We start from the raw sequence: 25,594 nt of genomic DNA, 5'->3' as shown, positions 1-25,594 counted from the left end.
CAATGTTATTTTTAGTAAACGAGTCAAAGCAAACCAACTTAGGCTAACATTCCCAAACATAGGTATAGCTAAAAGATGACGATTTCTTCCTCATTATGTTGCCAGACTCTCATGTGGACAGTAAGTTCTCAACATGTTGCTAGGCAGAATTGTATTAAAACACATTGCATCTCAATGACTAAACTGCCTAAGATGAAGCAATGTATCATTTGTAGCACTCACAGTACTTCTCTTTCTGCTCAGATCTAGAAGCCAGAAGTAACAAACACTGCTTCCAAGCAGTCAGGTCAATCTGGAATAAGTGGATTAAAAAGCACTTTACACATCTGAGGAATTTTACATTTGAATTAAAGCTTTTTTCCCCTCTCTTTTATTGAGTTTTGTTAATATCACTGTTCCTATCAGCCATGTATTTTGAGCAGGAAAGAAGATGGCATCAGTGATGTTTCCAGACTTTCAGCAGTGCTTGCCAACCAGCAGCAGCTCTGCCATTCTGGTCACTTACTTACGCCAGCTTCATTTCTTAATGGTCAGCTACTCATTGCAGGCTCATTGCAGCCTGTGAGAACTCATAGCCATGAACACTGCAGTTTTCTCTGAGTTTCTCTCAGGTTTCTCTGAACTTATCTGAGTTGAAATAAAGCCTGTATTTATCTCTTTGAAGACTGAATACATGACATACAACTTCTCTCATTGAAAGTCCTGGATTGTTGCCAAATTCTGACTCTCCCATTTCTTAACAGAAAGCAGAGTCAATGCTGCCAACACTTTTGATAGGGGTACTTTTAATTAATCCCTGAAGTCATGTGTTTATGAAAATCTCAGCTCTCACTTTAAAACAAAGTTTCAAGCAGTCTTGGTTGTGGAGAAAAAATGAAAACATGAATTTTAATGTCCTAAAAGCAAATAGAACTTCCAGTTTGTATATTTGTTTTAAATATATGATAATTTCTGGATTTTGATCATTTTGAAATCCTTCTGTGTAGTACCACAGATTTAATACTGATTTATTTAGCCTTTCAGTTTGAGCCTAGGCTTAAAGCTATCATAAACCACAAATTTCTAAGGTATCCGTGATCTCTGCTGAGTGCAAATAGTAGAAAGGTGTTTAGATTCCAAGCACACATTCAAAAATGCCAAGGAGAAAATGGTTTATTTACCATTAACCTGTCAGCTTGAAATTCATCAAGGCACCTACAGTACCAGCATGCTCAAGCATGCTAAATGTCTTCCTCTCCAGTAACACTGTAATGAAATGCCTCTGACTGGTGTATTGAACTCAAATGACTTGTGAAGAAGAAACTGCAGGTTGACTTTCTGAGTAGTCTCTCACATGGCAATAAGTTTTTACCCTTCCCAGGAGAAACAATTTCTCAGTTCAGTATTTGCCAGTTAATTTCAATAACTGCTTTGGTTTGGGTTCCCCCCCCCCCAACTTTCAGTCATTCATGCATAATTTTCTGTCTGATTTCAGTAATTCATTCACCAACATTAACTCTCTTAGCTTCAATAAAGTGAGTACAGATTAAGTTTGCTTAAAATATATTAATTGTAAGTTTTGTTAATAGTGAAATGAAATGTGGGACAGGGATTAGAATTAATGAATATTCATTAATGAATATAATTTAATTCCTTGACAAAAGAGAAAGACTATTTTTGTAGAAATTATCTTAAAAATATTTTTGTGTTATATGGCCTAGGTGACAAGACTATATTTGAAGAAGTAAAATCTTAATTTAAATAATAAACAGAGGCAGTAAATTTTATCTGATTCTTTGTTTAAAATGTCCTTAAGAATATTCATGAATGGACTACACCTACAAAGAATAACTAGTTCATCTTGGCTGTGATTCGAGTTAACTTTTTAACTCCCAAACATATTTCTTATGAAAATTATTATGAGAATTAATTGTGCTGAAGTAGATTAAACTATGTATATTGAGCACAACATAGGATGCTGGGAAAACCTGAGTTGCCCTCTCACAGCCTCAGGACAACAATCCTATTCCTCCAAGTCCCATGCTTAAACCTCCAAGCAGAAATGAGGCCTGCAGTCACCTCAAAGTCTGACATAGGTGTTTGTGGCCAACTGACCTATCACTATCGACTGCCAAGCCCATGCTCTGCAAAGAGCTTCTCATAGAAAACCTGCTTTGTCACTGGCCAAGAGCGTGGGCTCCAGATCAACTAGTAAAATGAATGCAACCTTTCTGTGAAAGGATCTGTTCTTTGCAATCAGTTTTTGTTCTGGTAAAAGTATTTTTTCTGCATCATGGTCTATTTGTCTTCTACACTTCATTACCTGCTCAACTTCTATCTCCCTTCTCCCAAATCTCCACCTCATTGTTCCAGGCTGATAAGCCTCAGGTACTGGATATATATACCCAGTCATCTCTGTATGAGGAGTGGGAGGACTAGTACATCAGCAGTCTACATTGCTGTGGTTCCTCTCATTCACTGTCTTTAGCCCTGTGAGTTTTACATTGCTTTCTTAAAGCCAAGCCTGAGCAGGAAGCCTGTGGAATAGTCTTATCATTGTCTTCTTCCTTGGAAGCTAGAGCAGTTTCCTAGGAAAGGCAAGCGGTGCTTCCATTTTCTGCTGGGTAAGAGACCCTAGACCTCAGGTTTCCTGTTTTTTCTGGACAAGGGGTCTTCTCTGCTAGCCAAACTAGCCAAAGGAGAGCTCATCCATTGCTGGTGCTTAACCATCAGGAGAAGACCTGATATTCTGAATTCAGAGTGGATGGAGGCACCTGCTGAGCAGTTCTGAACCAGAGGTCTGCTTAGACCTTTGTAGCATTAGCATTAGTGTTTACAGCTAGGGATTCCTATCAACTAGCTGTCCTACAGGTGAAAATCTGAGTCAGTTCTCCCTAAAGACACCTGCCTCTCTCAATCAATTATTAGGGGGCCTAATTATGTAGTCTGGGCAATTAGCTGGAAGCTTATTTCTTGGGCAGTGTGAATACAATTCAAAAGCAGTTACCAGAAAAAATTCTGTCAGCAGGATTCATTCTTTGACAACAGGATTCATGATTTCACTTTTCTGAAAGAGGAGAAAAACTATGCAAACAGTCTAGTAATCCAGCAGAGATGGAATTATAAAAAGTAAATCAGTAATTACAAGGGAGAGCACCCATACAATGGACATAAACTAGCTTGCTAGTAACCTTTACCAATTAGAATAAAATGCACTGTTAAATTAATGACAACTGTTCATGAGCTGTCAGTTAAGTTTTCTCAGGAGTATCTAGTAGAACATACCAGGAATTAAGAAACAGAGCATTTTTGTCTTTTGCCTAATGAGGAGTAATGAGAGAGAGTGTAATCATCTAATTTCTAGCAAACAACCACACTACTCATTAACGAGAGGAGATGTAGAAAATATCCCCAGAGAGGAGAGCATCTTTCCACTTATACTGCTTTACGTCAATAACACCACCAACTTGCATGGAATTACTCTCAATTTACTCCTTGTTCCAGTTTAGGAAGGAGATTCAGACCCAAAGAGAGTAGGATTTACTTACTAGTAAATACCATGCTAAAAAATGAGAGTATGTACCCACCAGTTTTATTCTGAGTTGATGCCATATGCTCTTTGTCTCATTTAAAATTCAGAAGGTTGTGAATAACCAGAAACCTGTCTGTTCCCATAGGCAAAGATTCTCCCTTCTGCTGAGTTCCCATTATTAAATAGTCAAATTAACTTCCCTGAGCCCCACAGTCCTTCCTCAAATGTATTTCTGGAGATGAATAAAACTCCCTGCCTTCAGCACAAGATGAGTGTGTTATGGGAAATCAGCATGAAGGAATCCAGTTCTTCTGCCTGTGCTGGTTCTGTACACCTTTTCTAAAAGCTGAGTCTCAGAATAAAACTTACTCCCTAGTCATAACACTCAACAACAGTTAGTTCTGAGTTAAAAAATAGGTTTGTTTTCAAATGAGTCATAAAAAACCTTTTCGTTAGAAAAAAGCAATTTGTACTCACATTTACATAGGAGAACTAGATGTTTCCAGACCAGTAATCCTAGATGTCCATATGTTCACACCAGCCTGTTACATTCCAATGCAAAGTATTTATAAGCATGTCTTGCAGACAGGTGCAGTTGAGTTAAGTGGAAGCAGAGTGGTTCATGAAAACAGGAGTGAAATATTAATTTCAAGGGTTTACCCCGAAGGTTGTAAATGCATGTAGGAGAAATGTATTAAGTGCTATTAGGTCTGTATACCTATGGATATAGAAGAGATGTTAGCCTTTTGTACATCTAAAACCAAGCAGAAACTTGTGTTTATTTAATGGTTTTCAGCTACTTTCTGGTGATAAAGATGCATACTCTACAGGTAAAAGATGAATTCATCGAGGCATCGCATAATCAGAATCTGCTTTGTATTCCTACCTCAAATATGCTTGAATTACTTTTTTCTCCACTTCAAAAAACCTTTTAGATAATGCTTTGTTTGAAACTAGGTTTCTTGAACTGAGAATTTTAAACCATTGTTTTCATTGACATTTTACTTCTGTGAGTGAAATGTACTTCAAATCACAAATGCCATTGTCAGAAAAAATAGTTTTAGTTCCTGGAATTGTGATGCTGTCTTTTGTATTGTTGCTGTTACTAATCAAAAAATTAACACCACCACCACTACTCGGCTCCTGTAGAGAACTTTCCATTTTAAAAAGCAATGGGAAATAATTAAAACTTAATTAATTAACTTTCCACAGTAATTACTGCATTGTACCTTGTTATTATCCTCATTTTACAGCTAGGAAAAAAAAAAATTAGGCCCAGGGCATGCTTTCCTATTTTCTTAAAAAGGAACTGACCTCTGAAGCCAGTGCAGTTTGTGGGAACTAGGGAGATGAGAACCTACACACCTGATGGCATCATGGTGGCTTTCAGATCCTTCCCTTGCTGTGGGGCTGCACATACTCTGCCACAGTTTCTTTACAGAACTGAGATTGACTGTGGAAAGCTGCACTCTCCTGTTTGTGTGAAACAGGAGACCTCCCTTTTGTCTCTTCCCTCTTTTTCCTTTAGGGGCTGATAATTTCATGGGAGATCTATTTATTGTAAGTAGTCTCTGTAACGTTTGATGCTATATGTGAAGTTATGTGATATGCAAAAGCTTAGGTCCTACACTTGAAGTCTGGTATGATGTCACAGGTCTGAGTGCATGGGAGATGCTAGTCCTGAAGATGTTTGGGAGTGAGTGTTGAAAGGGTGGAGAAGGCCAGCTACAGCTTGGAGCATCTAAAGATTTCTACCGTCTTTCTTCACTATTATTAGGATCCATGGAAATGGAAATAATAAATAAAACTACTCACTTGTATAAACTCCTTTTGTCCTTCACTTTACTAAATTCCTGATTTGCAGTTATAATTTCTGAATCTACATGTAATGTATGTTAGGAAACTCCAATAATTTTTAAAATCCTGAATTCAGGTGTCTGAATGACTTCTGTTTTTTCCACCACATGTACTAATTAGTGGTGACCTCTGAAGATTGTCTGTGAACATTTAGCAGCATTCCTAAGAAAATGGGGCTGCCACTGCTTCCCCCTCCTCAAGCACCAGAGGTATCTCTTCTATAACTGTTCAATAGTATGAGTAACCAAAAGTTATGAAGAACACTGAAAGCCATAAGGGCAACTTGAACTTAACTTGGAAAGAGCTAAACTTCCGAAAAATTTTTTCTCATTGCTGTAAGGCTGTACTTGCTGAACTTCAGTGTGGGGATGGGTGCGAGATACCACACAGACCAAAAAGGATCGGAGAAATTAAAATCCTCTTAGCTGCCACAGTCAACCTCTTGAAAAGTGCACTGAAGCATGGGTGAGATTTAGAGAAACAGATTAAGTCTTATAAGAAACCATGGATCTTTGAACAGGTCTGTTTTCACCTGGTCCTAGGCATCAGTTAGCTTCATAGCGGCTGCTGGATTTTAAATACCACCTTACTTTGTAGGCGGAAACCATATAACCATTTTCCTGCAGAATATGAGACATTAATATTTTGCTCTTTTTAAGGATTTTAATATTAGTAGGGGAACCTTCTGGTAATGCAAACGATGAACACAGTCTAGAGAAGGTTTCTGGGGTGAGGTAAAAATTTTTCATTAAACTTTTTCCTCAACATTTCAGGTGAAACAAATTGACTAACTGTCACATAAAACAAATGAGCCCCTCCTTAAGCCTACAGATTTCCCTTAACAAAACCCAACAGAAAATTAATGACTTCATCAAGTTCCAACTTACACAAATGTAGCATATCTGAGCCTCACCTAATAATGGAATTGTTGAGTGCTGTAGTGCTGGATAGTCAACTTAATCACAGACTTTTTGAATTATTCTTTTCACAGATCTGTACCCCAGATTTGGTGGTGTTTCTGGCATGTTCCAGTCAAAGGCTGAAAGAAAGGTTACTGAAGCGTGCTGAACAGCAGGGGAGACCTGATGATAACCTGAAAGCCACTCAAAGACGACTAATGAATTTCAAGCAGAATGCCGTCCCATTGGTTAAATATTTCCAGGAAAAAGGGTTAATCATCACAGTAAGTCCTTTAGTATATACCTGTGAAAACTTAATTATTGTTGTGGTTATACTTGGCTTCTTAGACCTTTTGCTTCAAAATAGGCTAGATGAGTCAAATTATGTTTGAGGCATACACCATGGTTACTGAAAGCAAACTTTCAGTTTTCTGAGAGAGTATTTTCTGCAAAATGCAGTAACACAGAACAAAATTCATGTGCATGTAGCTGACATGATAAGCACCATGTCAATTCTTTGCTGCAGGCATAAATTGCTTCGCCAACTGGTTGCAAACCCTTTGCTCAGAAATTATTTGCATGAAAGAAGAGCCTGCTTTGAAACACTGGTTGCTATTCCAGTGCCAGCATTTTCATCCTTTGCAAATAGTCGTGTGCTTCTTGGATGGTTGTCTTGAGAGGGGAGGAAAGCAGAAAAAAATTACATTCTAACAGAAAGCATATCTTGAGTTGGATTAAATCCATACAGGTTCTTCAAGGAATAAATATATCTGGCTGCTTACTGATTCCAGTAAATAAAAAAATCCTTAGATTATCTTATCATGGGTTAAATATGCCTCCTTATGTGGTCTCCTACATGCTTTAACATGTCAGATAAAAATTTTGATGACAAGATAACTGCAATGTAAATAGACCACTTGGATATCAGTAAGAATACTGATTTCTGCAATATTTGGGGCAATACAGAATATCTGTAAACAGAGAACATACCAAAAGCTGCATTCATAAATAAAGCCAGAAGTACTTTATGGAAGTATGGCTAACAAGTACTACTGAAGTATTTAAGTGCTTAATGATGACAAATTCAATGAGAAGTTGACAACGGTTGAATTATTGGCTTGTTCTAAATTATGGACTGTGTCTGGTTGTAATAGTGCACAGAACTTGGTACCACATATGGTACCGCGAGAGCACAGATGGCCTATTTTATTTCTTTTGATAGCCTAAATAACCTAGGTAGTTCACATTGGTGTGTTCTCCTCACAGCAAATATGACTAATGCTACGTGCTGGTCAGATTCATAAAGGTCCAAAGCATCCTTAATTGCAAAGTCATCGAATGATGCTGGTAGCCTTAATAATGCACTTCAACATCTTTCTGAATTTCCAAATGAAAATCCCAGGAAATTATTACATTATTTTCTCCAGAGATTATCTTTTTTGTTTGAAGATTTTGATTGACTCTGGAAGGATGAGAGGACTGTAATTCTTGCAAGTTGCTCTTCATCATTGAGGAAGTGTGTAGTTTGTGACATTTCTGTAGCCTTTAAAAGTGCTCATCCTACAGAAAGCATACTTAGCTCTTCAGGGAAAATGTGGCTTTGTAGATAAAGCATGTGGGGCATCTGGATAGAATTTGCTTTCTGTGATGAGACCTGTAAAACAGAGGATGTTTTTCTTTTTGAGTTTTTGTCTATTATTTTTAGCTCTGTTTCTTGAGAGTTCTGAAGATAATTTAAATTGCAATGTTCACCTTAAATATCTTTTTTCTTTTTGAAGAAAACAGATGTTTGTGATGGGTATGGAAATGGTCAAATGGAACGTGAACACTATTTTACTGTCCACTAGAGGACAAGGAAACAGCATATGCAGAAAATACTGACTTGGCAACATGTCCAAAAAGTCTTTAAAATGAAAAAAATCTGTAAGATTTGAATTTACTCCTTAACGATATGGTATCTACTCAAAGTGTGTTAATATAATTTCATAGAGATCTAGAAAATACTCTAGATTTACATCAGTGTATAAGTGAAAAGAATTAGACTTCGGAAGGGAGACTCTGTTGTTCACCTGTCATTAGAGCTCCTACAGTACAGTTGTGTTTCCCTTGTTGCAAAACCAGGATGCTTTAGTAAAGCCAAGCCCTGAGAGTTAGATGCGTGAGTAATTTCATGGCCAGTGGATAAAAGGATCCTTTTCTGTAGATGGTAAAGAATATATATGGCAGATCCCATTTGCACAGAATTTCATTGCCTGTAGAAGATACATTTTGCAGTTGCCTAAGGCAACTAAGGTAGTGGGGAATGAAAGAAAACAGAGTAGCTGGAAAAGGAGTAATAAAAAGAGATTAAGCATGCATATTCCACAGCAAGTAAGCAACTGAAAATTTCAACGAAATGGCATTTTTTAAAACCACATGACCTTGAAAGAGAGGAAACATATGGTAACTCTAGTAGTACACATACTACTAGAGCAATTTGTGAATTTTAAAATGATGTCTCTAAAAAAATGGCTATTTTGTCACCCTTTTTCCTTTTCTTAGTGCTGCATTTATAGATCAGCATTTTCTATAGAGTTTTGACATTGTTCTGACAACATAATTTCTTTTTATATGTTCATTTTATTGGAAACTCATTTGTCCAATGGGAAATCTAAGTATGTTTCTGCCAACTTCCTGTCCTATTCCTTTAAGCAAACATCAATGGAGATAACAGATGTTTTCTAATCCAAATGGCTTTGATCCCATTGTCATCTTCACTGATGTACTTGAGCTTTCTTTTGGTTTTGGGGGAAAAAAAAAAAAATCATACAATTTTTCATAGCCTTCCATCAGTGGAAAAGACAGAGTTTTCTTAGAAAGTCATAGGATCCAAGAACCATTGCAGTCTTCATCACCACCATCTCCTGGTGGAAGCCTTGTATCTTCACTTTGCCTTTACTAGTATGTATCTGTACAACACACATGTAATACTAACACTTCTACATACATTTGATGCACTTGTGCATGCTATTTCCCTACAGAAGGAGGATGCAAGGAAGAAAATCACATTTATCCTGCTGATTATAATGTTAACGTGGAAGGCACTGAAATATTGTGCAAATGAGAACAGTGTAAGAACCAGAAGAGTATAAAATAGAATTACACTAGCCTAATTCCTAGAGGAGTGAATCCTTGAGGCAAGGTCAGGCCAGGTCAGTGTTGACCAGGAGGAAGAAAAAAGATTTACATTTTTCTTAAACCCTTATCTGCACCTTGTCAGTGCTATTCAAAGCTCTAAATCTCAGACATTTCTTCTGCCCTGCATCATGATTCTACTCAGGGAAAAGAAAGAGAACCATTTGTCTTGTGGAGAATTATAATTTTAGAACCACAGCTCAAATTTTAAACATCTACTTAAATATGTTGTTCTTCATCTATAAACAGACCAAAAGAGAAAAGAAAAATTCACTGAAATCTAACTCAATATAATTAATGAGCAGACATTTGATCTAATTATAATCTACCGTTAGGCACTGTATGAGCAAGAAAATAGAAATCTATATTCCCAAAGAATATTAATTTTCCTGCTCCAACAGTTATTCCATACTGTTCTTAACGTATTTTGGTTAATACAAATGAAAAGCCACATTCTTCATTTCAGATCTTATTGGTTCAGATCTTTAATAATTTTATACAGTACATAGCTTATACTTGTTTGGTGGTCTGTATGCCTTATATTTTCAGTCTCTGCATGATATCCCTGCTCTCAGAGTCTGATCTTGGTTTCTGTTTTCAAGGAAAGAAGTGAGGGCCCAACTACAGTAGTTCTAAGAAACGGGAAGATACAACTCTGTCCTTTCTGAAAAACTCCTTGGGAATAATGAAGCTGGAATATCCAAAATTTTGGATTGTTGTTCAAATTGAATAGATCAGTAAGCTTCATTATAATTAAGAAAGAGAAGTAAATATCTGATATTTTCATGAACACACAGTCTGCATTTAAAATTCTTTTTAGCAATCTGTCAGTAGGTCTAACAAATAAAAACCCGACTTAAGTCAAATTTGATTTCAGAAAGTATCAAGATATCACAATATTGGGCAAGGAGTATATAAATAGATGCATATGCTAGTGTATATTGTATCAGTAACTTTTATAAAATCTTAGAACATTATATATTGTTTATCTAAACAATAATGAAGCCACAAATTACCAGGGGAGGGGAAGATGTTAGTTAGATTAAATTATAAAAGGGAGAAAATGTAAATGCCTGGATGATCTGCAGGCAGTCTAATGTTTAGTAGAGGACTTCAGTTCTGAACACAGTTCAATCCATTCCCATATCCATCCTGCCATCTAGCAGGTATGTGTACACAGCCATGCCCAATAAACCAAGGCTACTCTTGAGGTGCAGTCATGAGTAGAGAACTTCAAAATAAAAGGGTCTATGTATGCAAACTTCTAGACTGTACTTGCTGTTCAATTAAAAATACTTAGGTGGTTCATATCATTCGCCTATGAGAATTGTTGTTAGGTACTTTGTTATTTTGGCTACAGTAGTCCTGGAGATACAATATGGTATCATTTCAGTTTCTAACACTGATTTATAAGCATTTCCCTCCCTTTTTTTTTTTTTTTTTAATTAGATAATAATGAAAAAGGCAAAGAAAGGAAAACAACCCTAATTCCTATGTAACTAATGTACTTTAATGCTTTTAACGTGGTTGCTTTCCTGAAAGCGCACTAACTTGCTCTGAAAAAATGTGCTGTGAGTTACAAATAATAAAAAGTTAATCATTCTCCCTATCCCCAACCCTGGCACCCCAGCCTAGATAAACTGTGTTTCAGGAGAAAACTGGTTCTGGTCCAGCACATCTTTGTTGTCTGTCAGAACTTACGGTTAAAGGAGATTACTCTTAAAGGAGTTCCTTAAGAATCACCTGGAAAATTTAACTGAAAACTGTTTTATGGTTTTGTTAATTTCAAAATACATTTATCTTCTGGACATTATATTGATGTTTCATCATTGTTAGACCTTCTGCTGTGAACTACCTAGCCCTTAAGAACCGTCAGGTAAAGCTCAAGAAAATCACATTCACTGACCTTTGAATAAATTACTGTGATGTAAAATTATTCTAACTAGGAAACTTTTTCATTTACATTTACATCCCATCAGATGTAATTCATCCTACTGCAGGGAAGTTTAAGGAACACACCAATACAGACCATAATGAACAAACCATTGTAGCACTTGTATCATAATGTCCCTAACTCTAGGTCATAAACAAAATCTCCAACAGAAAGCAGCCTCTTTGCCTACAAGAAATGGTTTTTGTTTTTTTTCCTGCTTGACTGACTCAGTTAAGTTGTTCTCAATCATAGCTATATTCTGGAGAGAAATGAATGAGAATTCAGAGGACAGTAGATGGTGCCCACAGTGAAAAATACCAGAGATGTACTTTTTTTACTGCTAATTCACTGAGGAAAATACAAGAAAAAAATATGGGTACTTATTTTTATAAAATGAGATCTCCACTTTATTTGGACTCTAATCTGGTATAGCTATTGGTATAGTCATTGGAGAGGAGATCAGTGGGTTACAGAAATTTTTCAGTCACAGTTATTAAAGCTGTTCTCAGCTTAGCTGTTCTTTATAGAACATACGCATTGGTCTAAGCAGAAAAAAAAATAAATTACAGAGCTCATTGTTGTAGCAGTGGAAGTCTCTCTTACCAAGACAGGATTAGGCCTGGCCTGCCTTATTTATAATAATTCTATGTAAGCATAGTGCTTCAGTGTCAACCTTGTTAATAAGTCTGCGTGTATCAAAAAAAAAAAAAATAGTTTTAGTGAGACAAAAATGCTAAATATTAAAAGAAGGCTCTGGACCTTATTTAAACAGCCAGGAAAGGACAGCATCCTGTGGCATAAAATGCTGATTTTACTGGTATCTTCATTGTCTCACTTGTCCTTTTAGGGAATTTACCATGCCTATGCAAAACATTAAAATGACATTCAGATTAGTCAGAGAAGTAAAGAGAACCCAGAAAAAGCAGCTGAAGCTGGAAATGGATTTTGAGCACAAATTTAGAAGTTAAATAGTTGTGGGTGAGAGAAATAGCTTATATAGCTGTCTGCCCTCATTAGCATCAAACAAGCCTAATGGCTGTCAACTGTCACAGAAAAATTCCCCACGGAACCACGTTATATAAATTTTTCTCTTGATTTGGTTAAAAAAGGAATTTTGCTATAGTGTTACACACTGACATGAACTTTAGCTACAGGCTGTAACTTTCCAATGCGCTGACGAAAATATCAGTTGTAATCTGTTTCTAAAGTTTCTGTGCTACCATATAGCTGTCCAGCTTGAGGTTTTGGGTTGGGCTTTTTATTTATTTATTTACCTATTTAACTGTGAGCACTGATTCCAAAGGACTTTCACTTACTCGTTCTTCCTTTAATTCTGGGCCCCTCCCCAGAGAAATATGGATCCTGCAGTCCTTTCAGCAACTCTCAAGGTCAATCCAGATCTTACTGATAACAAACTTTTATGTAAAGCCGTGATCTGAACCTACATCCTGTTTCCAGGTCCTGATGGCAGCCACTGCCAGGCATCTCTCCCAAACCAGAATCCAGCTCCGAGAATCTTCTCAGTGGAGGAATGTCCATCTGGTTTGGCAGAACACAGAATGACTAGCTGCTCTTGTTTTTATGGTGGTGATACTTGCTCACATCCATGCAGTTTTGCATTAAACAATCGTTAAAAAGAAAATTAAAAAAATCCCACGCCCCCTTCCCTGAAGTAATGCTAGGAATAGAGACTGTTAGCCACCACCTCCTCCGCATGCTCTCACTTCTCTGCTGCAGGCTCAGGATCTCATTTACATGCCATCTGATGCCTTGGATCTTGCATTTTTGGCATCAGATGGCATGTGATACAGATTTGGCAGGAATGGTTTCACTCAAACCTAGCCTCGTCTGTATCTGAGTATAGCCTTTCTCCCCACAACTCACATATGTGGGGTTGAACTTGCTTTGCTTTGTAGAGGGTACTGAACTGAGATTTCCCATTGATTGGCCCAATGCCACCAATATATTTTCAAATGCCTCTCAGTTGTTTTAAAAATATAGCAGTCAGGAGCGCATTCTTCTATAGGAACAAGTTAGATGTGCTTTTAACATGACTACTACGCTGGCTCTTCAGGGTACTTCTGGTTTCTTGGGCATGAACAAGTAGGGGTGCTAAGAGGATCCCAGATAGATTTCAATGTCAGCTGGAGCCGACAAACTTCAGTGTTTTAGGAACTTTTCAAATCAAACAAAGAATGTAGGCAGCTATTTGTGCGAACCTCAAGACCAGAGGTTTTGTTTAAGATTGAGGAGTCTTCCTCTGTTTTGCTGCATGGTTCCTAAATCTTTATCTGGCTCTGTGAATGTATATGCTTATATTACAATGAAGAAACTTCTGTACGGGGAAAATGAGATGTGGGATGGGAAATAATTACTATTGCTTTTTCATTTTTTGGTGATTCAAAGCAATGAAAGGTAAGTTGAAGCCTAGAACAGGTAACCAGATCTCTGCAGACATAGAAAGTCAGCTAGCTGTCATTGCAAATTAAGGGTCTCTGTGTTTCTACTATGTTTGAGAGCTCTTTTGCAGAAATACTGGAATATGAGAAAGAACCTGGAACTGTTTCCAATGGAACTGCTGAACGAGAAAGTTTGTGCATGCTCTCTTCACTGCTAGGTTTTACACTGTGTCTTAACACTATTTATGTGTTACTGCTTTGTGAGATATTTTGAAGAACACACAAAAGAAGGTATATACATTAAATTTGTGTAGGAATGTGCCTAAACAAACTGTTTGTAAATATATGCACATTTTCTATGGGAAAGATAGATGAGTAATTTGTACATATGTGAAAGCATGTGCACAATATCTACTTTGCAAGCTTCAAAATATTTTCAGCCTCCGATTATATGATTTATGTCAACAAGTGTATCAGAAATACTAATGCCTGCCAGAGAATGACCAAGCTTGGAAACTTGCCATCTGTGCATACATGCAAGCATGCAGAGAAACCTTGAGGGTGGAAATTCTTTGCTGAGGTGAATAGCATTGGTGCAACACTATGTTGTTTTTTAACTTTGGAAGCACAGTGATTTAAATGAATACCAGCTTTTTGAAATCTGCCCTGCCCCCTGTACCCCTAGTAGTTTGAATGAAGATGTAGACTTTGAAAAAAAGAAATAAACTTTGACAAGTGTGGCTATAGAATTAGCCATTGATGAGTGCATGGGCCAAGCCGATTTAGGAAGTCCAGAAAGAGAGAGGGAATGCTGTTTCTGACATCCATATTATCCCAAATTTATCCATTTCTGGCACTGTGAAAGCTGATACATATTTAAAATTAACAGAGTTTTTTTTTACAGATCTGAAGCTAAAGCTGAGATAAGTAATTAAGCCAAGTTATCATGCAGAGAAATGAACTGTAAGAGATATTTAAAAATAGCATGCCCTACATATTCTTCAAGTTGTTTTAAACAGTTCATCTTAAGGTAATTAAGCTGTGTCCTTTGGATGAATATTAGCTTCTAATTTCCTTTTTGTAGTTAAAGTGAGGCTTAAAGAATATTAATTTTTGTTGGTTAGAGGAAACTTATATTAAGAAACCAGCTTGGAAAAATATATGTTGTCTCTGGGAAGTCCTTTTGTATTGCATCAAGAATAGTTGGCATCCATAAGCAAACTTTCCTATCCTAAACCACACCTGATTTTGTGAACATCCAGCAGAAGAACCAAAACTGCATTTCAGCCGTGCTTGCTTTAAATGTTAAAATATCACTTTCTTACCAAAAGTTCCGTTAGTGATTTCCAGCTCTGATAACCACTGGTGGATCTTCCCTGTGGAAAGTTTATAGTCAGTGTCTTCCTGATTTTATGGCAAAACCATTTTGCTGCCATTTGGTGGAAAAATTTTGGATATCAGCTCATGCAAGTTGAGTCAGTAGAATCAGGATGGTCTTTCAGCTCTCACAGTCCTATTAAAATGTTACTACATCTGGTGGCTTGTGCCCTATAATTCTGGTATTTAACATACTTATTTCCTGAATCTTAAGTTGGTATCATTAGCTGTTGTTAAATATTTCTGAGACAGCTGAAGAGCTGCTCATCTGTTGTGTGACCTAGGGAACACACCACTGTAGACAGTACTACAGTGAGAACGATAGCCTTCCCCTAGTACATCTTCCCCTTTGCAGAATATCCTTTTGAAAGTTTCTGGTAGCTCTTTGGGGGATTTTTTTTCTAATACAACTAAAGAATATCTACCAAACAGTGCTTTGAAGAACTGTATGAAACATTTCAGAATTAGGAAACATCACTGTTGTGTTCACTCAGCACTTCACTGAAGTAATATATCCTTGCTTCTTAAATTCACCGATACTTACACGTTGGGTAGCCACTACTATGGCTATTTTGTTCCTTGTAACTGCGGTACATCATTTAGTGTTAGCACAAACATCTCTGCACAGCGTTGCCTTGTATCATGTAGACATAACCTAAAATTCTTGGCAAAGACTCTTGTGAATCTTCTGCAGTTTGCCTTTGCTATAAGTAAGCATGTTTACTTTATCTTCTTGTGCAATTATCATCCTTCCTACTCCCAGGGTTAACATTTGTACCTTTCCATCTGATACAGGACTGCAGTTTGTTTCATAATGGCCCATGAATATAACTATCTGTTTACTTTGTCACCACGTCACGTTCTGCAATTTGGTAGTCTACTTAAAAAATAAAAGAGGAAAAGAAGCCTCACAAGACATGACTATAACAGTGCAATCATAATTATCATTGTAACTTTCTGTGAAGAAAGAACTGTTGTCTCCATTCTCAATGGTTAATCTCTTTCTATGCCAACATGGTCATTCATACCAGTCACAGTATGGCAAATAGAGGACAATGTGTAAAACGTGGCATCTTTTCACTGTAACTTGCTGTGATCAGTTATTTGTATATCTAAGATTGTTCATATGCAGGTTACCCCTTAATCCATTTTTTTAAAAAATAATGGCTAAAAATAGGTTGGTTTTAGGCAAATCTTAACATTTTTTCATTAGGTCCTCCACTGGTTTTCTCCCCACATCTTTAACCAGAATGTCAAATTGAAGATTCACATTCGTGTTTTCAATACCAGTACTTCAAAATTCTCTGCTCTAGCATGTCAGGTCTTGTCTTTTATTACATTCTACCATCAGTTGTGTTTTGGTAATAATAAAGATTTTGTAATGCTGAGGTCATCTCCTGCTCCTACCACTGCAAGATGCCAGTTAGGCAATTTAAAAATATACTTTTCACTAGTTTCCTACTGTGTCCTGCCTTCTGTGCTTTTTTGGTCTGCTCTACTGAAAAGAACAGATTTCTGTATAAATGCAGAGTCCTTACTAAAAGGGAACCTAGAATGTGGGCAATACAGTTTTTAGTCAAGTTGCTCATTAAATTTATCAGTCCTTAATACACTGTAAAAAAATCCAGTAATCCTCTTTGTATCTGCACCTTATTTCAAGAATTTCACTAGATAGATTCTACATAATATAGATTCACATAAACCCAAGGCAGCACATTCCTGTTTCTTTTACAGGAACATTGTCTCTGCTGTCCTTCAGGCTACCTATGTCACCTCAGACTGCTGTAATGGCCATTAAAGGTTTTGTGGGTACTTTAGCTTTCATCTCTGACCCTGTGCATGGGGTGCAAGGCACAAATGAGGTCAATTCCAGTACTGTGAACAAAGGCTTCATTTATGCACTTCATGCTTTCTCATATCTCTTGAACTTTAGAAAGAGGGTCAGGAGCCATGTGAATTCTGACATGAGTTTGGTTTTAAGAACTATTAATTATATCCTTGAACGACAGCCAGGAGACCACTCCTCAGAAAAATCACTAAATTTACTTGGGTGAGTGTAATACAAAGTAAGTTAAACATATCTGGATATTCTCTCACAGGTTAGATTAGGACTTGGTAACAGAAACCATGTCAGTCTTCCATGGAAAGATGTCTCTACTAAACCCCTGAGCTTAACAACCAGTTATGTCAGAGAGAACTTTCAATAGAATTTATTTGATAGTGTCTTGTTAAGACTGAACAGCAGTTTGTTATAACCTTATCCTGATAACATACCTTGTAAATATTAATTATTATTTAAGTTAAAGGTTAAAGTTACTCTTTTTACATTGAGCAAAGTTCAAACAAAATTGCAAAATTCCTTTTTTCCCCATGAATTGCACAAGGATGGTGAACTTTGCTGATTTAAAAAAAAAAATGCCCTGAAAAAAGATTTACTGGAAAATAACTGACATTTGAGGCATGAAACAAGACCTAAATCTAACCTTTTCTGAGTGCACAATTTGGCTAGAGGAAGAAAAAGGATAAATAAGAAAGTCTTAAGCAGGGATAGAAGCTTGCGATAATTTATTCACTGGAGTAAGGATCAGACATAAGTATGTAGAGAGAGTCACTCTGTGCCTCAGTGACTATTTATGTATTTACAAAAGTTGTACAGCTCTGAGAGAAGGGTATGTAGGAAACCTTTTGCAAATTAAACCACAGGCAAGTAAGTACCCAGGACCTTCATTACATGAGGTAAGAGAATGTTGAGTTCACATCAGGGAATCAGTTAAAGATTAGCTGGTGTGCAAAATCAATTGCTTGCAGAGCCAGCATATATAAATGGGGTCTCTGTAGAATCTCACTTTCCACACTGGAGGAAGGAGGAAGTCAACAACATCCTAAGACCCAGCGGAGGGCTTTTGGGAAATGGGATCTAGTTTGTTCAGTGTAGACTGGTCCACAGGAACTTTTGTTTGATGGGGTATTTGTGTTTAGTCAGTTCCCCTACTCCCTTGGCATAATTTTAATACAGAGTAAGCTTTATAAATAATTAGGATCTGCCTCTAAATTGTTTTTCTTCTTTTACAGTATAGACTACTCTGAAAAATAATAGAACCAAATAAATTATACTTCCCTGGAAGTTCTGACAGTGACCTCCAAAAGTTTCTGGGAACTAGAACACTATAGTCCAAACTAAAGGAAATTTTCCTTTCATCCTTAGAGTCTCTAAAACTCTGCAAATCTTGGCTTTGTTCTATAAATTATCACAAGTCCACTTTTAGAGTGAGTCTGAGTATTGATACTTCCTGCTTAGCATTTATCATGCCCATTAGAAAAGACTGTGTGCCTTAGAATGAAAAAAATAATTTACCTTTGATTAATACTCCATAAGAGTTAGAAGATCTAATAAGATTTATGATATGCAAAAGGAGGGAATTGGAACTGTATTAATGATTATTAATTAGGATATGCTTGGTGAGACCCACGAACTGAATTTAACTATCTGCACAGTGCAATGCCATGTACTGTATTACTTAAACATGGGACAGGTAGCCAAAGAATGCCAGAAATCAGAGTTAATGTAACCCGTTCAGGCTTAAGAGCATCTGAAATTTTTTTTTTTGTTTAAAAAGATTTTTACTGACAGATTATCCAAGTCATCTTATTCAGAATTAAAACAAAAAAGTTAGAGAAAGGAATATTTAAAATACTTTGTTTTCTATTTCACTACAGCTTAAACCATGTGAAAGGACAGTGGGAACCTAAAATACCCCAATCCCTTTTGTAAGCAAAAAAATTTGGGATATATTCACACTGTCTTATTTTCCTCTTTAAGTAATTTCACTGCAAATATAAAAGATTTCTTGAACGTCTTTTGTTTAATTAGAGTCTTAAACAGAAAAAAGTGCAGTAAAAGGTGTCTTTAAGCCTGGTATCAAATGAATTGAAACTAAACATCACAAAACTTAATAATAAACTTGTTCTACCCTTATAAATTACATCTTAACACTTCCTTCATTTATTAAATATATTAAAAATAAATTGCTTATACCCATTCACACTGCAACTTTTCAGAGTATCTTGACCACTATGAACTATAGATAATTTTAGAATTTGTCACATATATCTCATTTCTTATATTTTCTTTCTTAGAAGCATGCAAGAATACCCGTTTACACTTTGAGTTGCTTTTAGCAGTGCTTCCATAAGCATATACTGAAGTAATTTTTAATCGCTAACGTAAACATGCATTAATTCTTAGTCATAATTGTATAGCTGTTCCTTAAGTGTTTAGAAGCAGAAAATACAATCAAATCAATGTTTTCTCCTAAAGCCTATCCTGAATCCAAACCAAACCTGTTTTCCAGGGCCATAAGTGTGTCAGAGCCTGTGCCATTCTCTCTGGCTGGTTAACATGAATGGTTTTAATAACAACTGTATCAATAGTACAATTTTAATAATAAAAGAAAGGCAAACATAAATCAAACATTTGTTATATTAAGGTAAATAAAAAAACAATGGATAATTGTTAAATGTTCTAAATAGCTATTATTTCTAGTAACCTTTTGAGTTCTAGTAATTACTAAACACTGGTGAAGGTTGAAAGAAGGAGGTGGTATACCTTCTGTGCACTTTGAGCTGACTAACATTACAAAAGCAGACACTTTGAAAACACTTAATTTTTAAATTTGCTGCCCATGTTTTGCTAGAATCTTAGTAGAAATTAGTATCACTGTACAGCTGTAAGATTGACATTATTCTGCTAAAATAATCAGGGGTTGAAACAGTCAGAAAAAACCCCCCATACTAGCACTAGGCAGCAGCAGATGGAAAGGTAGATATTCAGAGACATTTATTTGTCTGCTGTTTTGCAAGATGACATTGAAAACAACCATAGTGTGAGAAATGCCATGATGTAGTCTCATCCAACAGAAAAATACAGCAATGATGAAGGAGCTGCAGTGATGGAGAATATTAGCCAGAAGCTACTTTAATACAAAGAAAACCCCCAGTTCATAAAATAATTACTGTTTAGTAAGTGTAAAGTAGTGGATTCTCCTTTAGTATATCAAAAGTTCTAATTTTCTGTGTAAATTGAAGCAATAGTCAGTTATAGCAGTTTTTATAGGTAATGTTGTATAAATACTCAATATAGATTGTTTGACATGCTTTTGCAATAAATTATTGATATCTCAACAATGTATTAATACTATGGTATTAGACCTCAGATGTTAGAGTTTCAGGTATTCTGTAATTCCCTTAGCTCAAATGAACAGGTAGTGGACAGCTAAAGGTAAAGTTATGGAATGATAATAAAAGAAAGATTGTGGAGGCTTCATTTTGATCTTTATTGGTGGAGGTTTTTTCATCTTTCTCCTGCAACACACACTATTGTTGCATTATGTGCGTTTCTTGATAATATCCCTATCCTTTCTCAACTTCGTTTCCCTAGTCAGGATGAGTGAGCTGCTCTAGTGTTCTGATTTGTACTTTCTATTTCCTTGATCAATATAGTGGCCATTTTCTGTACTACTTGTTGACAACACATCCCTTGGACATTTCTCATGCCTTTTTTTTTTTTTTTTTTTTTTTAATAAACCCATTATACTATTTAGTGCTTCCCTAAAATTATGTTTCATTTAATAGCCTCTGGGTAGAAATATTGTCAAAAGCTTTTGAAAAGTTAAATAAATTATGTCAATCAGTTCCACTTCATCCACTTTTTTGTTATGATATTTTAAAAAATGCTTTCAGCCTACATAATCATGTGGGATTTTGTCCTATACTTGTTTCCAAAAAATACATGCTAGATGCAAGAATGTCATATTCCGTGATGACTAAAGCAATAGTTTCTGTCAGTATCTCCTTAGCTTGCCAGCTTTCATTTATAAATCCAGTAGTCTCCTTTGTGCTCTGAAACAACATGCTCCAATAATTTAGACAGCTAAACAGAACTTTCTGGTACAGAAATTAAAATAGCAGTGCACTCACTTCTTGCTGCAGGAAACAAAGTCATGTCCTTCCTGAGGCAGCGCGACTGGAAGTTGGTTTTATGAGCCCATCCTGAACTCAAACTGACATTTACTGAATATTATCCTAAGTTTGGTATGAGTCATGCTTCTAGAGATAAATAATTTATTTCATCAAAATTTAGCACTCTTCAGCTCAAGATGACCAAGAGAAAGCTTATTATCAAGGATTCCAATGCCATTTACAAAGTTTATTAATATAGAGACCACCACTGTGGAAACTCTGCTTATCCTGGGTCAGAATTTATTTAAATACACAGGAACTGTTTAGCTGGGAAGTAAAATTTGTTTTTTTCTTCCAAGGAAAATAGAAAAGCTAGTAATTTTCAAATGTTCTAGTTCGTAGAGTCTGAAATTCCACTTTGAATAACTGCAACTATATATAACTACAATGATCTATATGATCTAAGTTATATAACTAAGTTGCTAAGGTCTTAGCTACAAATGGCAAATTATTTCCTGAATTAAATGCAGATTTTCCATATAAAAACCCCACAGCAGCTAATGTTTAAGCCAATGGTATACCCTATGTTTGTTCCTGCATCTGAGTCATTAGTTCTCTTGCTTTATGAATGAGTTAAATTTGCAGTTGAAATCAATGCACGACTTTTCTTGTTAACTTTCAGCTGGTAGCATTCTTCCTCAGAAAACTGTGGTGATACATAGGCAAAAATCATATTTTTGAAAATATTTGTTATGTCATTATCTAATGGTAAAAGACCAGCCCACAATACTGTAGTATTTTTCACTCAGAATCTCTGCCACAAAAGCCAACAGGAGAAATGCTATTGATCTTGAAAGGCAAATATTTGGTGTATTTAGCATCAGTATCAATGCTTTTCATTGAAGCAAAGTGCAAACTGTCACTGGAAGAAAATAGTATCTATAGGAAGAAATGTCTTTTATTTATGAGTTTTTCTAAAATTTTGTTTAGTTGCCTCATTTGAATTAGAGTTGTTGCTTGTATGCACCTTTTTTGGGAAACCAGTGTTGCTATATATTTATTTGGGGTGCCTGTCTGTGATCTGTACATGCTGTAGGAGCTGATGCTAGAAAGCAATTTGGTTTTGTTTTTTTTAAAAAAGGGACAGTGACACAGGACCTCCAGGAGCACTATGGGCAGGGGAAAACACATGTTTTTTAAACTTCATTCAGGAAAAATCTCTCTACACACAAACATTTTGGTTAATGTCTTGGAGCTTTAGTGCTCATTCCCTCTGAGAAGCACTGTTGCACTCAATATTAAAAATTAAAGGTATCAAGGAAAGCATTTGTTTGAACATATTAGTAATCATCAGAGCTGTTTGACTGAACTGGGTGCTTTGGGAATGGGAACATTCCAGTAGTTGCCTCATGTGGTACTGGAGGAAATAGGGGAATTACGCTGTAGCAACTGATCCTTAACTGGTTTATTCCCATAGAGTCTCTTGGTTTATATGAAATAGGGTGACGTTCTGAAGAACAAGGACACATTCAAGCCCCATCAGAAGTCTTCCCAGATAAAGATGGAAGAAGAACTACTGGAGGACAAGCAGTGTAGCTGTGGAATGAAAAAAACAAAGGCATTTGGGGAAGAGTCTGGTGATTCTGGATCTTCCTGTAATGTCACTGAGCTGTATATAGCAAACTGACAACTACAGCTGCTACTGGCTGAGCTTCATGCAACTTGTTTGTACTGCTCTGCCCTTTGTCTAGGTTTCAAAATACTGAATTTTTACATTAATGCCCCATAATTTGCAGCATCACTGTGAGCTCCAGTAATGTAAGAGGCGAGAAAGGATATTGCAAGCTAAGACACAGAGGGCTGTGAAAGCTGTATGAGGATTTGGACAGCATCCAATAATACTCGACTGTCTGTAATCAATAATGTCTTTCCCCTTCCTTTAGGGTTAGGTGCATTAAAGTAAAAATCAAACAATTTATTCTAGACCTAGTGGAGGTGAGAGTATGATGGTCTTTCCCTCAGGCTGAATGTTTTCCTGGGTTCTACAGGAACAGAGTAAAAAATAAATCATGCAGCATCTCCTAACTCAGACTGTAATTCAGTTTTCCATTCAAGCTCTTCAATAGTGATCTGTCTTGATTCTTGACACCACTGTTCTGTTTCTTTGTAATACCATTTGCCTCTTTAAATGCAATTTTCTTTAAAAAGTAAATGCATAGTGAAAATTACTCCAGCAGTGGAATGCATATTTTTTAAAATAAGAAAAAGTGTTTGTGCTCTCAAGGTAGAAAAGGTTTCTATATGTGCATGTGCTAAAGCATCTCTTTGTTTTTAATTAATCTTCAAAAATAATGTGGTTGACTTTGCTATAGAAGCTGCTGGACAGATGTAATGCATGTCAAGGTGCAAGTTTTCAATCATTTGCAAAGTGAATATGCATAGAGAGTTTATATGTGGAGATGTTGGCTGTATTTATAGCTTGAAAAGTTACTTCTAGACATCAGCAAGTCAGATAACCCAGAACACACATCATGCCCCTTATGTGAACTAATGCATATACTGCCTAATTCAGTTCTGATTCCTGATGACAACTTCAGAGAGAAACAGAATATTTATTGTAGGGATCATAGTAATGTAGAGAAATGGCTGAAACATTCTGAATTGTTTATTACTGACTATGCTAAACTGAGTTCAGCTTAAAAAAGTTAGAGATACAAGTACAGTGGAGGACCATACCTATTGGAAGCTCAGAGCCCCTCTGAGGAAATGGAAAACATGATGCAAAAATTATTTCAGAAATAAAACAGCAATATATTTGCTTTCCACATAACAGTCATCAACCATCCAGATGAATATCCTTTTTGGGAAAAAAATAAACCAGCCAGTGCTCTTAAACATCTGCTCAGACAGAAAGGCTTTGCATCTTAGCATTATGAAAAGTATGTATGTTCCAAAACCACTCTGTGGCACCACTCTCTGCCTCCATCAGCTTCCCTACCAAACAAGTAATTGCTTTCCCCCCCGTTCATTAATTTTTACCTACCGTGCCACCAAATTATTGATTTCTCCCCTCACCTCCAATCAGATCTAGCTCTCCTTCAATTTGCTGTTTTCTGCTCTACAAGGGCTCATAATTGCACGGTGTCTTTCCCATCAGCTCTTGCCATCGCATTGCCAGAGGCGCTCGTTTTTAACAGCTGAAAACTGATACAAGTCAGGGTGTTGCTCAACATGATCACAGCATAAAGATAGAACTTCACCCTCTTTCTGCCTATCAAAAGCTATTACTCCACATAAACCTACAAAGACAGGCTATTACTTCTCCTTACTATTAATTGTTTCTTCAGTTACGACATACCATTTACATGGTGTCGTACTGTTCCATATTGCAAGTATGGATACTGGCTTAACAGAGTTTCATCATAAAGGGAATTAAATTGTTAGAACATCTCCACACTTGCATGCCATGGCACTAAGTTCTTGAGTTTAGCATGCAATAACAGAAAATCACTTTAAGAACAAAAAACCCCAAAGCTTCTCTTTTGTAGTCATTGTATTGTTTATGTACTGCCAAATTAATAGAAAAGGGAGATGGTTAGCAGTCAAACTGCAAGCGTGCCAAGATATCTTCTTTTGTACTGTGGGAATAGGCCAGAATCTGACATAATTTTTGCATTTCATATCAAACATAACAAAATCCCTAAATCTATTCAGGGTCCATCTCTTTGTTTCTAGAGGAGCAGAGCAGTTTTGATCTGTCAGTGTGTATGTTTGTATTTTCACATTTTGTGGTATAAGGCAGTTAAATTAGCTGATAGTTTCCATTATAACTGTGTATTTATTCTTTTTTGAGGGTCATTTCAGTTCTCACTAGTGTTACTGGAATATGTTATTTGAATTTGATGGTTTAATTTTAATTTTTTTCTTACCATACTAGATTCTGTCTATGCACCTAATGTGTTCAAAAATTGCATAGCTAGTGCTTCAGTTGGACCTATTTTGAGCAAGTGAGTTTGCGATATACAAAAGCTAGCAGCAGCCCCTGCAGAACTGTCACCTCCGCTCAGGGCTGGTCAACATTCACCCTCATGCTTGTTTACAAGCAGCACTCATAGCAGTAGACACTTGGATGCCAACTGGAACTTGAGAAACTCTAATGGTAGAAGTGTGGGGACTCTGCATTGATTTATGAATCCTCCATGGAACTCCTGTGTAAAAAATAAGGTGTTAACTGGTTTATTTTAGATAACCCAGAGTATTCCTTAGGATTTTAGTAATGGTGATAAAATCTCCAATTGAGTTTCTTTTCTAAATTTGTCTGATACCAATTTATAACCTCTGCTTATTGGATAATTTTTTATAAATCACTGGTGAGCTCTAGTGTAATTTCAGTTGTAGTTTTTCTTCTGTATGGGATACAATATCATATAAAAATTAATCTGAGATTTCAAAGTATTTGATATAAAAGACAGAAAATATTAGAATT

The 25,594-nt window shown here is 36.3% G+C and overlaps 1 protein-coding gene across 1 annotated transcript in view; it reads left to right on the top strand.

Annotated features, from left to right (window-relative positions):
- Nucleotides 1-25,594, top strand: part of AK5 (adenylate kinase 5) — a 92,895-nt gene that overhangs the window by 14,508 nt on the left and 52,793 nt on the right. The window contains exon 6 of the mRNA XM_054833313.1: nucleotides 6,360-6,551. Coding sequence (XP_054689288.1) covers nucleotides 6,360-6,551 — 192 coding nt within the window. The remainder of the gene's footprint in view (nucleotides 1-6,359; nucleotides 6,552-25,594) is intronic.

The sequence above is a fragment of the Grus americana genome, chromosome 8, assembly GCF_028858705.1.
Source record: "Grus americana isolate bGruAme1 chromosome 8, bGruAme1.mat, whole genome shotgun sequence".
In the NCBI taxonomy this organism is placed as follows: Eukaryota; Metazoa; Chordata; class Aves; order Gruiformes; family Gruidae; genus Grus; species Grus americana.
This window is presented reverse-complemented; position numbering and strand designations above follow the sequence as displayed.